This window comes from Accipiter gentilis, chromosome 32 (assembly GCF_929443795.1).
Source record: "Accipiter gentilis chromosome 32, bAccGen1.1, whole genome shotgun sequence".
Classification (NCBI taxonomy): domain Eukaryota; kingdom Metazoa; phylum Chordata; class Aves; order Accipitriformes; family Accipitridae; genus Astur; species Astur gentilis.
This window is the reverse complement of record NC_064911.1, coordinates 10718950-10739606: the sequence shown is the minus strand read 5'-3', so window position 1 is coordinate 10739606 and position 20657 is coordinate 10718950. Positions and strand designations below refer to the sequence as shown.

Sequence of the window (20657 nt, the reverse complement as noted above, 5' to 3'; positions counted from 1 at the left end):
ACATTTCTCTGATCCCACCATGCCCAGGGACACCCATTCAGACCATCAAGCTCTCATTTGTGGGTTATAGCACAAGCACTGGTAATCCCACGGCCTCAAGGCATTAACCAGCCAAGCTAATATCATGTACCTTTGATCTACCCCACCACTGACGTATCTACTCTTCAAGAAGACTCCTAAGAACAGCCATTTCAGCTGTCTCTTTTACATCTTTTCCATCAGGGTAAACATCCAAGTTAAGGTCGTCACCACCTTCTGCCTTCAACAGTTCCAATTCCACTTTTTCCATCACTGTTTTTTGCTGTTCCTCCTTTACACAACCCCTTTCCAACCACTGCAACTCTCCAAATGTTCACACAGACTGAGCCTATCCTGCTCCTGATGTTCCCACACTTCTTTCTTCACCCACACCCGCACACCTGTGCTCTTTTGTTCAGTGCAGTTTGCCTTTCAACAATCCAAGTTCTCCTACAACTGAACTCTCCTCTACAAACCCCTGGCATTTTAATTAACTGAAACGTAGTATTTCAGCAGACGTGCAGAGGACAGCATTATGGTTAAGATCCTGAACTTCAGTTCCTTGTCCTGTTATGACCTTTTCTGCATGATGATGAGTGAGATTTTCATTCCTTTGTGCTTCAGTTTACCAGCTTCACAATGCAGACAGTTACACTTCTGTTGTTCTCAGGCTTACAAATTCCCAGTCAGGACAGGGAATTTTAAATATGAGAGATATATAATTGTACTAAAAGAGGCAACAGGCCAATTTTTGATTGAAAATGGAGTAAGACTAGCAGTTAATGGTCTGGGATTTCTTTTTAAGAAACACTGCTTTCGCATTTATTCAACAACAAATATCTAGTGCCTTTACCATAATAACTTTGTGGTTGTTTTTCAGTTATGGAGCATGAAGTCAATGCCCAAATGCATGTGAGTAAAGAATCCTCTGATAGGCATCTCCACCACCTTTCTCCCCTCTACATCATATTAATCTTTGGGATAATAATAATATTTATGTAGAAGTTTATCATAAAGTATAGGTCCCAGACTTTCTCAACAACTGTGAAGCCTAAACACATCCCAAATAGTCCTTGGGCCTTTCAACCTACAGTATCTCTTCCTTCCTAAACACAATCAATACACAGAGCTTCCTTACCAGCCCAGATACCAGCAACAAATAAATTAAGTGCACTTTTGAGATCCTGGAACATTTCTGTTTAATCCATCAGTGTAATATGTTGTGTATACACACTTATCCCACATAGAGCACTCATACAAACTCGTAGAGGCCTTCAAAACATCCTTGCATGGAAGACTGAGAGAATTCTTGTTTCTCTCTAATAATATTAATTTTAGATCCCGTACCAAAGGTGACTCCAACAATGATTAACACAAGATACAACCAATGAAATGGGAAAACTGTAGCCTTCTGGTCACCGCAGGAAAATGACTAGACTGCCAGGAACACCAGGCCTGAAGGGGTAGCCTGCACAATCCATAGTACAAAGACAATGAAAATCACTTATTCCTATAGCTATTTTCACAGATATCAGCTTTGAATTTTCTTTATTGTGCTCTAATGAACCTGGCTTCCACCTTTCCTCTCAAAGACGTCACCTCTGCATCCCAGGTTAACTGTACTTCCTTTGTCAATGGCCATTTGTTCTAAGCCACAAAATCCAGAAACAGCCACTCCCACTCCTGTGACACACAAGTGAAGGAAAACCTAAACCCGTTGATGTCTCCTGCCTCATGCATATGAGTTCCCAGGAGAAGAGATCCAACATGCTTTTCTTTACGTCTTGAAAAAGCACTTGCCCAGGTAGGAGTAGGATGAGGTTTCTCTGAATTCAAAATCAGTTCCTGCTGAAGAGACAACAAGATTTCTGGCAAGAAGAACTACTCAACACAGGCAGAGCAGGGCCTGAAGTACTGGTTTAAGAAAAGATTGACAGGTAATTTTATCCCAGGTCTAACAATAATGAGGCACATAACATCTTTAAATATTATCCTACACGGTAGACCGAGAAATTTGATAGAATCTGCTCATCTTGGAAAAGAATATGGTAGTTAAATGGTTAACTTGTTTTTGAAAATTGCTGTGCTAAGATCCACCAGAATGTACAAAATATCTTTGGGGATTCGGACACACAGTCATCCCAAGATACTCATCCCAAGATATCCTGCTTATCTGGACTATATCCCTTGAAAACTTTTTTAATTCTGGCAGTGACCCACAAACACCAAGAAGCAGCAGCTGTGTTCCCCTTCTGCAACAGGATGTTGACCACTAGGTCACATTTTCTTAATGTAAACAAAGTCCATTAATACTCAGTAAATACTTAGTAAATCAGCTCAGTAAACTCTCCTCCAAAAGTCCTCAGGCTGGCCCAAGTGCAGCGATGTGACACCAAGGCAAGGCAGCTTCTGAGGCATCAAGGAAAAATTACTGTGGCAAGGGCACTTTAATCATAAAAGAACCAACAGCCAAAGGCACAAAAGGCACTCTCCTTCAATAATGGCAGAGATACTGCAGCAGCTAATAAACAGTTACAGAGCTGCCACTAGAGGACTTACTATCAGTGCCAAGATGGAAGGAGCCAGGCTCAGGAATGGAGATCTAGAACACAAATTGCTTTTGCAGAAGTGACACAACACTGACAAAAGACCTACTGTCATATGATTGCAAACAACTATATTAAAGAAAAAATTGTATCTTTGAGTATGGGAGGGGATTCTGCCTTACAAAACCTACATCTAAGGAAACTAAGACAATAAAAAAGTTCACATTATGATCCGTAACAAGAAAAGGCAATTACAACTGTTCACTGACATTCCAAATATAAGAAGTCACATTACCTATCCTTTGGAATGGACCAAGACTGTACTGAAGAAAGAAATAAAGGGGGAAAAAAAGAGTGCTATTAAAAATAGATACCTTGAGTTATGCCACTGTTTTTCACTTGGGGTTCAATCACTTGAATTGTATCATCTTCAAGGTAGAAGTATATTTTACAATGTCTGATTCTATATAGCTCTTGATTTTTGTCAGGCACTTCTTCCTCAAAATAGGCATCAAAAGACAATACCTATTAAAAACAATAAATAAGTGTAAAGCAGCAAAATCTCCAATGCCTTTGCAAAATAGTCAATAAAATAAATTTGTATAGATTATAAGTAACTAAATGTATGGATTTCAGGAGGTGGATTTATTTCTCAGAAATGTAAGAACAGAAATCCACATTAAATCACATAAATTTAAAATTCTTTGCTTGGCATTTTTATTATCACAACATCTAAGCAGAGATGGAACTCTAAAGTAAAGAAATAAATCAAATATAAAACTATCAGCATGCTGCTTGGAAAAATCTTCTGAACAAAGCACTTTTGATAACACAATGAGCTACCTAGGTCCTGAAGCAAATTTTAGACTGCTATTCAATGAATTGCTGGAAAATAAAGTGCATTATGACAGTAATGGCTTTACCATTGAGTAAGTGGAAAGAAGAGTTCTTTTTAAGCAGATCCTGCAAGCTGTTTAATAAATGGTACCGAAGACTATCAGAGTGAAATGACATTTTTCAGGAGTCATTTAGAGCTGTGCAATATTGGCATTTCAAAACTTACGTGGTTCTGCAATTCAGTGAGTGGAGAAATCTCAGAGATTATACCAGCTGGTCTTCATGGTCTCTTGCAATAGCAGTAATGCAAGAAAAAAAACCTTCATAGGTGAGATGCTCAGTGGTTTACTACAGTGGCCTTTATGTCTGGAGATCCCAGTTCAAACTTGGCAAACAATTACACAAATTTTGCACTTCTCAGTATCATTTATGGTCTTTAATCACAAAGACCAATTTTAAGGGAACATGCAAGAAGTATCTACTTGGTAGTGCATTGCTGTGTTAAGTATGTGCAGGAAGGCATTAACTGAAACAGGTTTCTGTCCTGCCCCCCCCAACACATTTGGGTCAAATCAGTGCTAATTCATACTTCATTTTTCACAATGATACTATTTAATAAATTCAATTACCTTTATTCTTGATTCATTAGACAAACTGAAGCATTGAAAAAAAGACAACTAAGCTGTTCCTTGTTTCAATGAGCACCTCAAAGTACTTCCATGAATACTAACAACAGAGATTTTAAAACACCCTAATAGACAAACACAACCTCTTTTTCTACATCTGGGGAGAGAGAGCTAGTGGATTGCTCAGGAGCACACAAGAACAGCTGCCCTGTGTCCTAGTCAGACTTCTCAATAGGCCACTCTGCCTTCTCTCAGGCAGGTTAAGTGCAAGATGAGGAAAACTCTGCTTCCACAAACTATTTCAAAGGCTAAGATCCCACCGATTTCCAGCATGCATCAAACAATAGGGCAGACACATTTTTGGCATCAACTCTCCTGCACTGTGACCCACTACCATTAGAGAAGTAAAATTTAAATTCTAATCAGATGACATAACTGTTACCTGTTAAACCTGATGACATTAAATCTTCACACAAAAGAATCTGAACATTATCAGTTACGGTTTAAGTAGTACAACATGCAAGTTTCTGAACAACCTACAGACTAAATAGTTGAAAATAAATTAAAAAATCGTTCTGGGCACATGCAATTTTTAACTGTGGATTTCACTGTTTCATGTATCAAACACAAAAACACTCAATAAAACATCTGACATACAACAGAGCCAACACAAAGAACTCTATCATGCTTTAACATTTCCTCTTCCTTCCATTTGTCTAAAACATTGGTGTATAGTGCCATTTTTGGTTACCAAGGTATCCTTCCTGGCCTCCAGCCACTATTCTGGAAGGACCAGGAGCCCTGGGTAAATCTCTCGAATACTCCAGGGCACTTCAAAGGTACTGTGGTAGAGCCACTATATCCCAGTCTGAACATCCTGGGGTTCAGCTGACAGGGAGCTGAATTTCATTCCTTGCCCAGCTGCTGATAAGCCATGCAACCATTGGAAACTTCCTTAGATGCTGTACCATCTTCTCCCTATTCTGCTAGTCCCACTAGAGTATAACAGTCGTTTGACAAACATATTGTTCAAGTGCCCTATTTTATTATTAATTGTTCTTAATTTTGTCAATGATCTTTTCTGAGAATGGTTGTCTCATGAGACACCAGCCAGGTGAAATGGTCTGTCTGCTGTTTGCACAGATCTCCAAGCACAATCAGGTCCTAAATATACTGTATTTATTTCTTTCACTGAGCATACACCTATGTCCTGGTTTACTCTATTCAAGGAGTTTGTGCAAGTTCTTTTGCACTTAAACTTTACTCTCTTTATACCCTTATCAACGTCCTAGTGTATGACTGAAATATATGCAGCAGCCAACTGCAGTTTTGCAGATCAAAACAGATGATTCAGGAAGGGTGAGGAGGGGAAGGGACAGAAAAGAAGATGACTTACTTTTCATTTTAAAGCAAAGTTAATATTAAAAATATCAGAAATGTAACACTTCCTAACTCATGTCTCATCTGTAGTACATTGCTGCATGCAAAGTTCCCAACCCACCATTTAAAAAATTAAATGTTACCTATGAAAACCAAAAGTAACAAATATCGAATAAACTCCCTGGCATTTTGTAAAGTTGGCACAAGGTTTCCCTGGAACCTGTGGTAATCAAATTATAAATATCGTTTCAAGCCCAGGAGGCCTTGTGTGTGTACTTAATTGTAGAAGAAATTAAATTACACCTGCTTCCTATTAGGCATATGAAATTGCAAAATCTATTTCTCAACCTACTTAATAATGAAGTTTTATGCCTTTCCTTCCTCCAACTACTATGGTACTGCTGAAAGTTACAAATCAAAGAAAAACAGTAAGAAAGCAGACCATTTAAAAAGATAAACACCTACTCAAACCATTTTTCATGTAGCCCATTCTGCTGAGTCACAGACCGCAGCACTGGAGGACGTAGCTGCGTTCTAGGCTCTTAACTGAGGATGCTAAATTAGTTGGGTAGTACCCTTTAACAGTCTGCAATTAATACAAACACATGAGCCCTCCAGAGGCCAATTCCGAACCTGCAAACTCCTGTCCTGTATTGCCCTGTGGAGGAATACACCGATTAGAGAAGGAACGTCAAAAGGCCACCTAGCTAATCTCACCAGCCAAGTTCAGTGCCTGATGCTCAGTGGCATGTCCCCACTGCCTCCTAACTAATCACTTTATTTCATAAATTTGGGTCCAAGTCCTGCTAACTTACATATTGCCCTGAGACACCAACATGCACCTCCTCATTGAAAAAAGGGTGCAGATAAAGCAAGTGCAGGATGGACTGAAGCCTTAACACTTTGCCACATTAGACCAATTCATAGTCGAGCACATTGCTGAAAACTATGTGAGCAATACTAGGGATTTCAGAGGCAATGCTTTACCGAAGTCACGTGTATCTGTGCAAACCTTACATTTTCTTGTACTAGTTCTGGTCTGCCAAAAAGACAAATATGTAATTGTACTGCAATTACCTGCATGGCTTTTCTTTTAAAGCAAAAATTATGAGATTAGCCATTCTTCCCAATGTTTAAATACCATAATCATTTAGTCATGCAGCATTTCTGCAATCTGCTGAATGATTTCTTTTTCTGGATCATTTTCCTTCTCTGATTGTAGGCCTTTTGCTTTAGAAAGAAAACATTGCTAAGTAGAATTTATATTAAATTTAAACATGGAAAGTAATGACAGTGTGCTACAAAATTCATATCATCACAAATTACAGTTATTTGATAACTCTCTAACTTTAAAGGTATCACTACATTCTTGCAAAATAAAAAAAAGTATTAATTTTAAACTCCTCTGTCTATAATGGACACAGTCTACTTATATTACACAGGAACAGATCACGCAAAAGTGAACAGGACTTTGAGCAAGCAAACATGATGGGATAAGTAAATTCTGAGCCTATAGCATTCCACTGAGGTTAATGGTTCCTGAGTCCCCTGCACATTTTCTCCTTGACTAGGGCATACCCTACATTCATTCTTACCAGGTTGCCAAATAATTCCTTTACTGTCACCACTTTCACTAAAAAGAAATGTCAACCACTCCCTTGTTTTTAGTATATCCTGTAGGAGATGTACCCCAATACAGAAATATTTTTATATGTTGCTGTATGGCATGATATATGTTTATATTAATTGTCCAATATACCAATATGATGGAAAAATAGATGTTACCACTCTTTTTGTCCATCTAGGAGCTTCTTTTGCATGCACAAAATAATCTTCTGAAATACCTGACTAACTGAATTTCACCTTTATACTGTCTTTGTCATATTGTAGCTATTCATAAAACACATACAGATATAGATTTCTACATACCTGCTTGTCAAATGCTACCCAAGCAGGAGCACCACTTCCCATCCCTTCAGGAAATACACTGTATTTAGGTTTCAGCTTCTGACCAGGTAACGGTTCACCTCCTATTCCAGGTTTATCTTCTCCAACCAGCATAGCAACATTATTGCAGTAACCCCAGTGCTGTGACTTGTGGAACTTTTCTTTCCCTATCTGTCAAAAGTTTGGAAGAAAAAGAGAAAAAAAATCTGTGTGTTTGTTTCTAAATCTGTAAGAGTTACCTATCTAGGCAAGGAAGATCAATCATGTAAAAGTTTCTCTATAATTACTTTTAATACCGTCTAAAAACCTGTAACAACTGGAATGCTGCAAGTGAAGTGACGTATTTCAGTAGTCAATTTGCCAGCCCTATAGACAAAAATGCAAAAAACATTCCAGTTATTTACCCAGGCTGAGAGACAGGATGATACTGGCTGTTCCCCCCCTCCCCACCTTCCTTGCAACAAGGATTGAGGCATGTGGTAGAAAGAAGCAGTTCACCCACTAGAACCGTTCCAAAAGGTAGAGGCGAAAAGCCTTTTCTACAGATCACCAGAGGACAAATGGAAATGGTTCAGGAGTACCCAGAGAACAGCCTGCTCTCATTACTTATGTCAAAGATCTTATTTACACTTGCATCCCCGTGTGCAAAATAAATAGCTCTGTACTAGTGAATACATTTGAATTTTGGGAGGTTGGATCTGAATCAAAAGACAGAACATTTATTCCATCTGGGCTTATTCCAAAAGAAGGTCTCTGTAGTGATTTCTTTATTTTATTACTATTTTTGCAGGCAATTAAGGATGGAGTGTGTAAAAAACTATGCACAACCAACTGCAAAGAAACCCGTCTTGCCTACTCGTATTTCCTGGCTGGGGCTGGAGCCAGTCTTGAAGTGATGCAGAAAAGCCTCTGGCCTCACATGAGTATCAGTCCTGCCTGTGGGAATGTCCCTCCTAATGAGCTGCCTGCTTTGCTGGCCAGTTCCCTCGAATGGAGGCAGCCGGTGTAAGCTGCACTCCGGCAGCAATCCCCTAACGACCCCACACATCAGTCTCACACAAGAGGACAGGGAAATAGGAAAAGCCAACAGAAAGCTCTACTAACCCCTCCTCCCATGAGTGGCAATCCTGACTCGTTAGCTCCTCTCCCTCTGCTATTCCTCCCTTCCTCGCCCTCTCAAATCCTCGAAACATTTTGTCTGGGAAGGCGTAGAAGGGCCACGGGGTAACTGCACCCCAGCACACCTAGTAAGGGGAGACAGAGGCTACCGCAGCTGTGCCCTCCCTCGGCCAGGGACTGGGTGAGGATGAGGCTGAAGGGGGAGGAACTGGTGGTATGGGCGAGCACAGAGAAGGCCCTGGGTAGAGGAAAAGGCTGGACAGCAAAATTTTTCATCGCAGTACCAGAGGAGGTACGTCAGTAAAGTAGCAGAGGGCCAAAATTGTCTCCTCCGCTACATTTGGAAGACTGGGCATCACTAATTATCACACGCATATATTTAAACCGCTACTCCCCCAAAAGATGTAGACAACTCTAAGTTACTATCATAAATCAAAAAATAGTACAAATAATCATTTTTCATCATGACAACATTCAAGTGCCCCAAGATAACGTAACACACGCTCAGGACACCAGTTCTGGGAACAAGTGCAAGCAGTGAAGCAGCAAAACCTGAAAGTAACCAAATAGTTATTTCATTCTGGCAATAGGAAAGAGAGCAAGGAATTCGAAAGGCAGCTAACCAACCTCATGGCTCATAATATTCAATGCTCATATATACAAACTACTGCACACTGAAGGTTGCAACCTGAACTGTTCACCTGCCCTGCGGTGCTCTAAATCCAATGACACAGAATGGAGAGCTGCCCTTGACACGAACAGCTCAATCACTACTGTAGCTTAACCTTTGCTTAAAACCCTTTGGCATACTACTTTTGCAAGGACAGTGGTATGAAAAATAATAAATGACTTACTATTTTTACAAATTATTATTTTTAATACCATAGTAATCAATGGCCATACCTTGCTTAGGTTAATAGAAGCTGGGCTAGCCAGCACCCTTTGAAACAGTCATTGCAAAACCAGATAAGGTTTGCATACTGGGGACAGTAATGATTGGGAGTATGGAAGCACTTCCTCAAACAAGATATTTAAAAGGTAAGCAATGTTTTACATAGGGGTGAATAAAAGGGCACATGGTAAGTATCATAGTTTAAAGAATAATACAAAGGAAAAAAAGTACTCCTGACCCATATGTTTATAAGTCAAGAACAAGGGTTACCGAATAAAAGAGAAAATCAATAAAAGGAAATACTTGTGTAACAATTAGTTAGGCCATCCCCTCCCACCCCCGCCAAACAGGATTGCTCAAGCCACGAATTTAACAAGATTTAAAAGAACTACATATTTGCAGGAATAATGCCCAAAATAAAATATTTCATATCAGCACATGTTTTTGAGCTGTGATATAAACGTCATGCTTCGGTGCGCAGTGTAAGCACTGACATGTAGGCATTAGAAGCAGCTCTTGATGTGGTCATCGCCCCCCTTCCTCAAGAAGAGAGCACAGGCACTCTCCTGGTACAGGACTCTGGAACAGACAGGCACTGACGGGCTCTGGCACCTGCTTTGTAACACATCTGCACTTGGGATGGTTTTCTCCCTCTCCTCTGAGCGCTGCCAAGCTGCCCTATCTTCTTCTATTTCTTTTTTTAAATAATTTTGTTCCTCAGTAACATGATAAAGAGTTGGAGAGAAGTCAGAATGGAAGGGAGCCTTTTGCATTTATCAGTTCAAATGTGGAATAACTATAGTCAAGCCGAGTTTTAAAAGGGAAATTTCTAGGCAGAAACATCTGATTTATACTGAAGGTGCCATAGAACAGATCTACTTTTTGGCACAGCAAGTATTTAATTATTTTCCCCCTATTACCAAAGCATGAGTTAAGGAGAAAGGCATAGTTATCAAAGCACAGTGAGGGTGGCAGTTTTCCTGAGCAAAGGAAAGCTCTTCATGTCCTCAAAGCTTCTTCTAGAAGAATTTGCTCTTCATCTGTTTCCGGGTTTTGGCAAGCTACAGTGTGGTAAAGTGTTCATCAAAGTAATCCAGGTTTGCTCCTGCTGGAAATTTTCCAGAATTTAGGGATGAAATCAGAACATCATTCACAATTTGATATGAAGAATACATGGCCCAACAGCTGCAATTCTGTTAAGAAAAGAATCTTTTGTGGCATTCTTATAACTTTCTGAGTATTCGACAGAAAGAGTATTTTAGATTCCTAATCACAAAACTACTTATAAGCCCTTCTCCATAAAATGCACCTAATTTTCCATATGCAAAATAATCTCTTCTAAAAGTCTGTACAGTTATTTCTTAAAAAAACCACCCAAACCAAACCCACAACAAAAAAAACCCAAAAGAATGTTTAAAAGAAAAAGTAATTATAACTGAAGATCACAAAAGAGACAAATGACATTTGGGAAACTTTAGCTAATGAACTCAGACCACATCCAGCCTAAAATAGTGACAGAACATCATGTTACCTCCACAGTAATATTAAATTACTTCTAAAAGAAATCTGTGAGAGTGCAGGGAAAAAGCTTTACTGTGTCTGCTGTGCTAATGCAGCTAAACTGAGCAGGCTGTAGATCTGCTGAACAAAGCTGGCCATTTTCTGTGCGGTGAGCCTGAAATAAATATTGAGGATACACTCAATAGTGACTAATGCAAAGGTCAGGATTCTCTAACTGCAGCTATTGGCTTTGCAAACTCAGCCACTGCAGTCCTTGGGGAACACTGCCGTGTGCTCTCTCCATCTTGCTCTTTAATACTTTGGTACAGAGTCACAGCAAACTCATCAGGGAGCTGCACATTTCAGCTGAACCAAACACAACTAGAAATCTCTCCCCACAGCGGCTGGAGCAATGAGGGAGCTCTGTGACACACGCTGCCTCAGGAGCTACATGTTTTTAACCAAGTCCCACAGGGAGTTATGGCAGATGCCACTGGTAGCAGCCCAGTTCTCTTCCCCGCATCCATTTTTAATTTCCATCTTGAGAACAGCAGCTGCACTGTGGAGATCCTGCTCAAATCCTGTATCAGGATGAACTATGGCGTTTCTGAACTGCTCTAGGCTGCTCTTACAGTCTCCCAGTTGCTTTGGCTAAGCAATGGAATAAATGCAAATGCTGCACACTGTGCCAGTCAAATTCATGTGACCAATTTTCAACTCTTCTATCATCCCCAGCTTGCTGTGGAGGTTTCAGTACGTTCAGAGGTTAAGTGGTACTGTAAAAGGAGGAATACCTTAAGACATGGATCCCAGAAACTCTGGTGCCCCTCTAACACATCCCAGAACAAGGTGCATCAACACTAACATGGACCTGTTAGAGCAGGTCCAGAGGAGGGCGACAAAAATTTTTAGAGGGATGGAATACCTCTCCTATGAGGACAGGTTGAGAGAGTTGGGATTGTTCAGCCTGGAGAAGAGAAGGCTCCAGGGAGACCTTATAACAGCCTTCCAGGACCTAAAGGGGGCTTATAAGAAAGATGGGGACAAACTTTTTAGTAGGGCCTGTAGCAATAGGACAAGGGGTAATGGTTTTAAACTAAACGAGGGTAGATTTAGGCTAGATACAAGGAAGAAATTTTATACAATGAAGGTGGTGAAGCACTGGAAGAGGCTGCCCAGAGAAGTGGTAGATGCTCCATCCCTGGAAACATTCAAGGTCAGGTTGGACGAGGCCCTGAGCAACCCGATCCAGTTGAAGACGTCCCTGCTCATCACAGGGGGGTTGAACTAGATGACCTTTAAAGGTCCCTTCCAAGCCAAACCATTCTATGATTCCATTAGCTTGCTCTTACTGCCTGAGCTGGCGCAGCCTGAGAGAAGACAACAGATGGATATAAAGTAAAGGGTCCAAAATGCAACCCCGATGGGCAGCTACAGGAAGATTTGGGTTTGGGGGTTGTGAACAGACAGAGATCTGGGGGTGTGGGGCTGGGGGCAGGAGGTAGTGGAAGGGGTTCAGGAAAGAAGGCCAGGGAAAGAAGGGAAGGCACAGCAGGCAGGCTTACTTATACAGAGGTTAGCAAGCACTCTGTCAAGAAAAACTAATGTCCTGTTTTGGCACCAATGATTACAGAGCAGCAGAAAACACTCAGGCCAGGAAACATAGAGACAGCAACAGAAGGACAGTTGAGGGCAATTCCAACCTCCTGCAGTAAACAAGGAAGATGTGGAATTTCTGCTGCACCACTAAAGTTTACAACAGAAACTGATATTCTCAGGGATGTACTTTCCCCCTGAGATCTATAAACTTATTGTCCGTTTCTCTGAGAAATGCCATGCTGAATTGTTGCACAGAATTCTCTCTCTGAGAGGGATTTCAAACCTCAGGCAAGAAAATACACTGGTCAGCTAGCACTTGGTAAATCTGACCCATGTGAATATGCAGTCCTCTCCATTAGCTGCTGATATAAGGCAACAACATCAACCTGGTATCAGAAGGGGCAGCTGCCTTTGAGAACAAGAGGTAGACCAGTAACACTAACAAAGGAAGTAATGATGCTGTTGCACTGCAACCAGCGTCATCCCTAATAGTCCAGACTCCAAATGCACAAACTTTTTTTTGCAGTAACAGAGCAAACCTGTTATATGCTACGTTTCCACCACATGCAAGATTAAACATGGTTATCAAGATCTGGGATTTTCCGTCCTCACAAACAGGTGACATGCATATAACTTGTATGGATAAAACTGAAAATCTCATTATTGCACAATTTCAATATCAGTTAGGCTCTGCAGGCAGAAGCCACAGTACCTAGGTCTCCCTGTGGCTCTTAAACATCGGCTTCCATGGCAGGAAAAAAAGAAAAGAATTGAGGAATTCCCCTTTCCAAGGGTATGCAACAGATAGTGAAATTTTCAAGGGGGTAACCCACAAGTTACCGTTTATGAAAATAAAGAAATAAATAAACTCTTTAATGCACCAGGATGGTAAATGATGTGCGAGTACCACATCCTGCCACTGCCAGGCAGACAAGGGCACTTCTCAAGGCTGTCAGGACAGAGGAGCACCAGCCTCGCTGAGGGGCAGCAGCACTCCTGGCACAGAATCCGGCCTCTCCAGCCTCGGCAAAGGGGCACGGCCTGAATTCTGCCCATTAGCCAGCACCCTGAAGAGGGGGGCCTCACAAGCGGGCAGGAGATGAGCTAATCCATGCTCAAAATACCAGCCTGCTCTGTCGTTAGATCTCCTGATCACCCACATGTGAACATGACGGGCGCTGCTGATGAGCAGCTTATCTTTGGACTTCTGTTCAAGGTATAGGAGTTTTAAAGGAGGTGAAGGGGGTTTATCTGACAGGTGGACTTACATGTACACAAACTACTGTAATTTGATTTTAAAGAGATCTGAAAAAATAGGGGCGGTTCTTTTTACTCTCTTTGTAGACAGTATTTTATGCTCCTGATGCCTTCTGCTAGCCATCATTCTTCTCCACTCCACCAAACCAAACATCAAACATGGCACTGCTTGTGCTATGCCTGTCCCTTTCATCCTTGCTCTTCTTTTAGCACAAAGGAAACATTACCTTACGTTACTGTAGGAACCGCTCTGCCTGTTTTAAAAGTGCCTATCACCTCCCTATGTTTCCCTCTGTGATGAGTCTCTGTGATGCCCAAGCAGCAAGATTTTGTCCCAGCTACACAGGACTGAAGCAGCAGCATCACTCTCGGGGTTGCTGAATCGGGCACCAGTCAGTTACAGTTAAGGGAGGGAAAAACAATAAAAACCAGCCAGTGGCTGCTGCCTTTCACAGTCCCAGCACCAGCGGCGGCTGTGAGCTGCCAGTTTCGCTGCCCTTGCTCCCACCTGGAGATGAAGTGTTTCTGCTCCTGGCTGGAGAGGAAGCAAGTGTTCCTGGTAGAGTGAGCTAGAAGTAATAATAATCACAACAGAGGGGTAATACAAGGGCCAGTGGCTCTTAGATCCAGAAACCCAAGTGCTGCGAAAAGATTTCTTACTTCCCATTTGCCAATGCAGTCCCTGCTGCCCTGAAGTTAGACTCTGTGTCCCTAACTACCTTAAAGCTCTGATTTTCTGGAGACAGCGCAGCTGCCTTATTCAACACATCCAAGGCAAACAAAACGCATATGTATTCCTCTTCCACTGCCTTTCGTGGGCCTATATATGAGGCAGGTGGAAGCATTAGGGGCAGAGAAAAGAGGATTGCAGCAGCAGCTTGAACAGTGGTTAAGAGTGGAATTAATACCCATAATTATAAACCAACGGCTGACAGGAACAGCAATTCTCTGTCCTCTGCTCGTCCTTCTTCAGGGGATGCTTTGCTACTGTTGTTTCTGTGCAATAAGAGGCATTGATGACAATGCTTAGAGTACTAACAGGTGAAAACACTTTCTTCCTTTTCAATTTATCTATAGCAATGACAATTTTTTTTCCCTTTAAATATGCTCTTCTTAGCCTCTCATTTGTGGAACTGTATGAAAATAGAATTAAATCTAATGGCCAACAACTAAGTGGAGATCAGAAATGCTTTTCAAGAAAGGTGAGTTATCCGTATTAACTCCACTATCTCAAGGACTGTCAAAAAGAGCAATCTGGAGCCCTAACAGGGGTATAACCATGGTTTTACAATGGTGTCTTGTGCCAGTTGTGACTTGGTTTTCACGCCTTTAGTTCTCATAACACATATACGCACTCTATGTACTTCAGCATGGGGTGTTCAATGATCTCTATATGCAACTCTTCCCAAGCACGTGAAGCCAAATACTGTGCCTTTTCTCTGAAAAAGGAGGCACCATGGCTACCACAAAGCCTCTTCATTGCTCCTGTGGACATCTGGAGATGACTCACTCCACCATACTCCAAAATCAATAATCCCTATCAATTAAGTTAAATTGAAATTTGGAGAACAATAAAGTCATGGATAACATTGAGCTGAGCTATTCTGCTTCCACCCAGCAGATACCAATGGTAGACAGCTATTTCACTGTTGCTGATACGCCCACTCAGCAGCTACCTGAAGTGTTATACACACAACCAACTCTTTACAATACAAATTTGAATTCAGCAAGAGAGACTGAGTATTCACCACCAGACCCTCCTGATTTTTTTTATCCTTCTAAAACAATGGCACCCAGCCTGCTGTTTGCAAGAAAGAAGTTGCTTGAAAGATCCTTACTGCTTGTAAGTTGGGCTCCTCCTGCGAGTGGTCCTGTGTTTGCACGCACCTGTGCAATGCTGACACACCAAGCGAGGCTGGGCAGTCCACATATTTCTATCCAATTTCATTATTCCTGTACCAGCACCAGATGCTATGATTGCATCTACCTGTCTTGTTTTTTTAGAGAGCTGCCAGAGGTTTTACACTGGACCGCACTTAATGCAAACTGATTCATAGCTCATAAAGTAGGCTCCAGATATGCTAACAGCATGGAGAAGTCTCATATTGAAGGGGTACTGACACTCATGGTATCATTGGCGCTAATACACGTCTTGACAAATCATTTGCAAATTGTCTCTGAACTACGTTATCACCTTCTGTACGCTCCCTCATAGGATGGACCAGACTCAGGAGCTAGGAAAGCACCCCAGCAGTCAGGATGCAGAAACGAGGGCTCTAACGGCCGCAACATGTTCATAGTGTGAAAAAACAGGTTCCTTTCCTGTTATTTTAACATTATTAAGAAAGTCTACACTGTTTCATCTGCCTCCTAAAGGCACCAGCGACAGTGCCATGCCCAAATCCTTCCTTACCTCCTGTACCATTTCACAGTACAGATTGTATGCAACAAATTTCTAGCTACCCTTGGTGAACAAGTTTGAAATAGCGATGGCAGCCTTCTCTTTTGTTTGCTATTGTAGCTCACAATAAAAATACCATCTTCTATATTCACAGACTGCCATCGGTACTTAATAGCATTGGCAGCTCTGAAAAAAACATATTAGCATCCCTAGCATTTTCCAGCCCCCTCCGCAAAGGCTTTTTGGTTTATTTAGCGGGTATCTGCCTCTCCCCATTTTGCTTTGCTTTCTTCCTTTTCAATTTATCTATAGAGAGACGCAACAAGAGCGCAAACTGCCCCACAGCAGCTGCCTGATTCCTCAGTCCCTGCCTAGCTGCAAAGTATTCCCACTCCCAAGGTAAAAGCGGAGGAGGTTTGTACACCTAACAGCACCTTGCTTTCCACCTGCCAGGTAAAGGAAGGTGCGGGGGGGGGGGGGGGACAGGCCTCGCCGTGGCACCGGCATTTGCTTCGCCACCCCGGGGCCGACTCCGCAGGGAGCTTCTGCGGAGAACATGACTCCAAAGGGCACCCAAAGGGCATCTTGTTCCGCCCTCGTCACCCCTCAGGCCGGCGGAGCGCTGCCGGCGACCGCCCTGTGGCCGCCGCGTCGACCCCGGCCTGGCTTGGCCTGGCCTGGCCTGAGGGGAACGGCCGGGCCAACCGACACCGGCACCGGGGCAGCCCCGGCACCGGGGCAAGGCAAGACAGGGGAGGAGAGAGGAGAGGGGAGGGGAGGGAAGCGGCGTCCCCTCCGCTGTCACTCACGTTCCGCTGGCGGGAGGCCGCGGGCAGGAGCGGCAGCGCCATGACCGCCCCGGCCCGCCGGGAGCCCCGCGCCGCTGGGGGCGCCGTTGCCTGGAGACCGGCCGGTGACGCGGCGGGGGGGCGGGGCCGAGCCAGGCGCTCTCGGTCCGGTCCGGCCCGGCCCGGTTCAGCCGCCGGGTCCGGGAGTCCCGGGCCTCAAAGGCTCGGCTCGGCCCGACCCGCTCCCCCTGGCCCTGCCGCCGGTTCCCTCCGTGTTATAGCCCGCCCAGGCCGTACCGGAGGGAGGCGGGCCCTGGCTTTCCTCCTCAGGAGCCCCGGGGGTGCGGGCCCAGAAGCCGCGGGCTAGTCTGGGTTTGCGGCCTTTGGGACCGAAGTAGAACGAAATACGAATCCATTTAAGTGAATTTTTCAGAATTCGTTGGCGGCTTCCTTGCAAATCTCGCAAAATTTACCTCAGGCCCAAAGCTTTGCCTAGTGCCCTTCCCTCCTGCCAGCCTCCTGGGGTGCGGTAACCTCTGAACGTGGTTCCCCCCCAAAATAACTCTGGAACCGGGGTCACGGATGGGGCAAACCCCACCACATTTGCCGTTTCCTGCACGAATTCGTTTTTAATGTTTTTAGTTTTGTGACTTCTATACAGCGCATTTTACTTTGGGGCCCTGGCGGGCTTGGGGGAGCGGGGGGTGGGGTGCTTTTACGTCTTTTTGTTTGGGTTTTTTGCATCTTAGTCCACCGGGATGGTGAAACTAGGTCAGTGGGTTTCCACTTTCTGGTTTCCCAGTGCTGTATTATGCACCTGCATTTGCATTTAGTGCGGAAAGTTAAACACTTAAAATGTATTTTAATTGAAAATAAAAGGAACCATCATTTTAATCACATTCGTTTCATACAGTGGGTGGTATTACACTCAAAATTTAAATTTCAAACAGAAAATACACTGAGAGTTTCTCACGGATAGCGTGGGGGGGAAGGGTTGTTACTTTCTTTAATGGAAGTAAAATTTTCCTTGTTAATAAGGGAGGATGCATTCCAGATCGCCTCCAAAGCCTGTTCCAGAGAACGGCAACCATGCTACGTCATGTTCCTCCATTTTACATAAAGCTGTTCTTGAATATATTTTTTTAATTAGAACTGCTTTTTACAGGAAAATGAGTTTGTGGATAAAATACTTAGCTGAAACCCAAATACTTCAATTCTGGTATGCCATCACACCGTCTCCGAGGAGCTGTACTTCAGTTGCTTAATGTCTTTATTCTCATAGATGGAGTGGATCTCCCCTGCCATATTTCATACTCTACAATGCATCAGACCATGAAATTCCCATAACATATCATGTCTCCTCCCTGAAACAGAGGCTCGTGAAACAGCACGGGCGGTGTGTTCGGTCTGAATGAGTCTAGGAGGCACTCCCCGTACAGCTCCCATGGAGCGCTTGTGCAGCATTCGCTGTCTGAATTGGTATGGGTCCAAAATGTTCTGATTTCAAAAACTGTCACTTCAGTGAAAATTCTTTCATTTTTTTCTTTTTTTGCCAAAAATTTGAAATGGGGAAGGGAAGAGAAAGGAAGAGAAGGGAAGGGAAGGAGAAGGAAGGAAAGAAAGCAAGCTGCGCAAATTCCAAAAGGGTCACTGCAGGGCATGCAACACTGCTGTACTTCAGCAGTGAAGCTTTTCAGCATCCCCCGTTCTTCTTTGCACATTCATGTGATTCCCCAATATCCTTTCAATATGTCTTTATGTACCTGACAACCATTGCATGGGAGACAGCTGGCGTACTCATAAAACATAACTTTCAGTTTTGGCAGCTGTCATTAGAGAGCGAGGATCTTCAGAAAGTGGATCCAATGCATTTTATAACATATATGTGCCAATGTGCCTGTCTGGGATTTGCAAACCAGCCTAGCTGTGGCTTCATGCAGAATCCTCATAGGCCCCTTGCAACTAATGGCACCACTTCTCATTTGGGGTAGTAACCATCGTTGAAACACAATAGTGAAGAGTTAGTGTCTCTTCGCTTCATTTATCCTCCAGAATTGGTATCTCCTGTTTAGTTTTTGTGGCTCATTACATAGCAGGGCGGTTGAAATGTCTTAATACTCTTCTGATATCAATAATAAACTGTTCCTCCAAGGTTTCAGGCAGTGTGGGCAGAGACAATATGTGAAAAACATGCAAGGGAAACAGCAGCACTTCTTTAGGAAGGTTAGTGAAGTGCACAGCATCGGTAGAGAGTCCAATATATTTCCAGCAGAAGATCTCATGAATCGTCCCTAACCTTCAGGTTAAATCTTCCTGCATAGGATTACCTTCCGCCTCACCCAGTAGAGAAGCCACAGGGAGCTGTGGAGAAGGGAAGTGTTTTCCTTGTACACCAAAAGCACAGTTGCAATGTGATGTTTTCTACCAGTCTTCAATCATTTTTTTTCTTTCAAAAGTGAAAAAAAAAAATCTACTTTATAACAGAATTGTTTCTTTCCACATTACCTTCTCTTTGGGGTTTCTCTCACATGTTTATCTTTTTTGTTCCTTGCTGTATTCACTGAAGAATACAGACCAAGAGAAAACAAATTAATTTTAATGCCTTTTCTGGGAAAAACAAAAGTACTACAGGAAAACCATTTTTGATAAAAGCTTTTTATTAAATGAAGATTGTTAATGACAACAAAGGCAAGCAGTTGGCAGTAGTAAATTAAATGTATTTTCTGACAGTACTCTACAGATAATAGTGGTGAATGTACGTAAGACTGCATTAGTTGTACAGTTCAAAGGAGGAAGAAAGCAGGAGGGAAGCTAAAGCTGGGAAAACATGGAAAATACTGGTTTTGTGGTAAAAAGACAGAGATGCTAGTCTCTTTGCATTGGGATTGAGTTTTACTAGAAAACTTGAAATCAGTAAGGATGTTCAAGTTGTAAACTTCTGAGCACCCAAAACTTTCCAGAAAAGGCTTAATTTAAAAAAAAATACTGGTTTTTTTACTCTGACCAAATGCCGTTGGCTCCGGGCTCATGTGAGTCCGTTTGTCTGAGTGGAAGACCAGATCTTCCACTTCCAAGTTGTGTCAGTTTAGAATAGGAAAGTTTGGAAAGAAGAGGAGACCAGGAAAGTTTGACTAAAATCAGTGTAATTTAGTGTCATTTCACTGTGAAGACATGTCTCTGCTTCCGTCATACGTGTTACTTCATCCTCTTTCTAGGACTGGTTTTACAGGCCATGTTAAGACTGGGCTGTCCAAAATTAGATTGTTCCCAGGCTGCCTAGTTTAAAGTGAATTATGGCCCTATATGGATTATCCCACAAGCACACTAAAACTTGAACATAAGTTTACCTCTAACTTACACTTAATTAGGTACCAGAAATTAAGAATGGAAAATTATTACCTATTAATACCTTCTTCCTTAAGCCTGTCTTAGAAAAATATCAAACACTGTAACAGTCATCGCAGAAATCACATAGGGGATAGGATTAGAGGAATCAAACACACATACACGCACAGAGAGCTACAGCCCTACCTGTAGCTAGCTAGCGTAGGGGCAAATCCTGACATGGCTGTTCATTGCGGTGCAGTGTGGGTCAACTGATACCATCAATGGATGACCCTTAGAAATATCGATTCCTTATGTTTTCCCATTTCTTTTATTGTGTCAGTCATTTTTTTTTCACTGGTCAATGAACATGTAGCATATGAAGATACTTCTTCAATGGCCAGAAAACAACACTCAGGCCAT

At 42.6% G+C, this 20657-nt stretch overlaps 1 protein-coding gene across 1 annotated transcript in view; it reads right to left on the bottom strand.

Annotated features, from left to right (window-relative positions):
• Positions 1–17028, bottom strand: part of EFHC2 (EF-hand domain containing 2) — a 62305-nt gene extending 45277 nt beyond the window's left edge. Inside the window, exons 1-3 of the mRNA XM_049835001.1 lie at positions 16932–17028; positions 7337–7525; positions 2939–3089 (exon numbers count right to left, since the gene is read on the bottom strand). Of these exons, the coding sequence (XP_049690958.1) occupies positions 2939–3089; positions 7337–7525; positions 16932–16973 (382 nt within the window). The 5' untranslated portion in view covers positions 16974–17028. The remainder of the gene's footprint in view (positions 1–2938; positions 3090–7336; positions 7526–16931) is intronic.
• Between the last annotated feature and the right edge of the window lie 3629 nt (positions 17029–20657).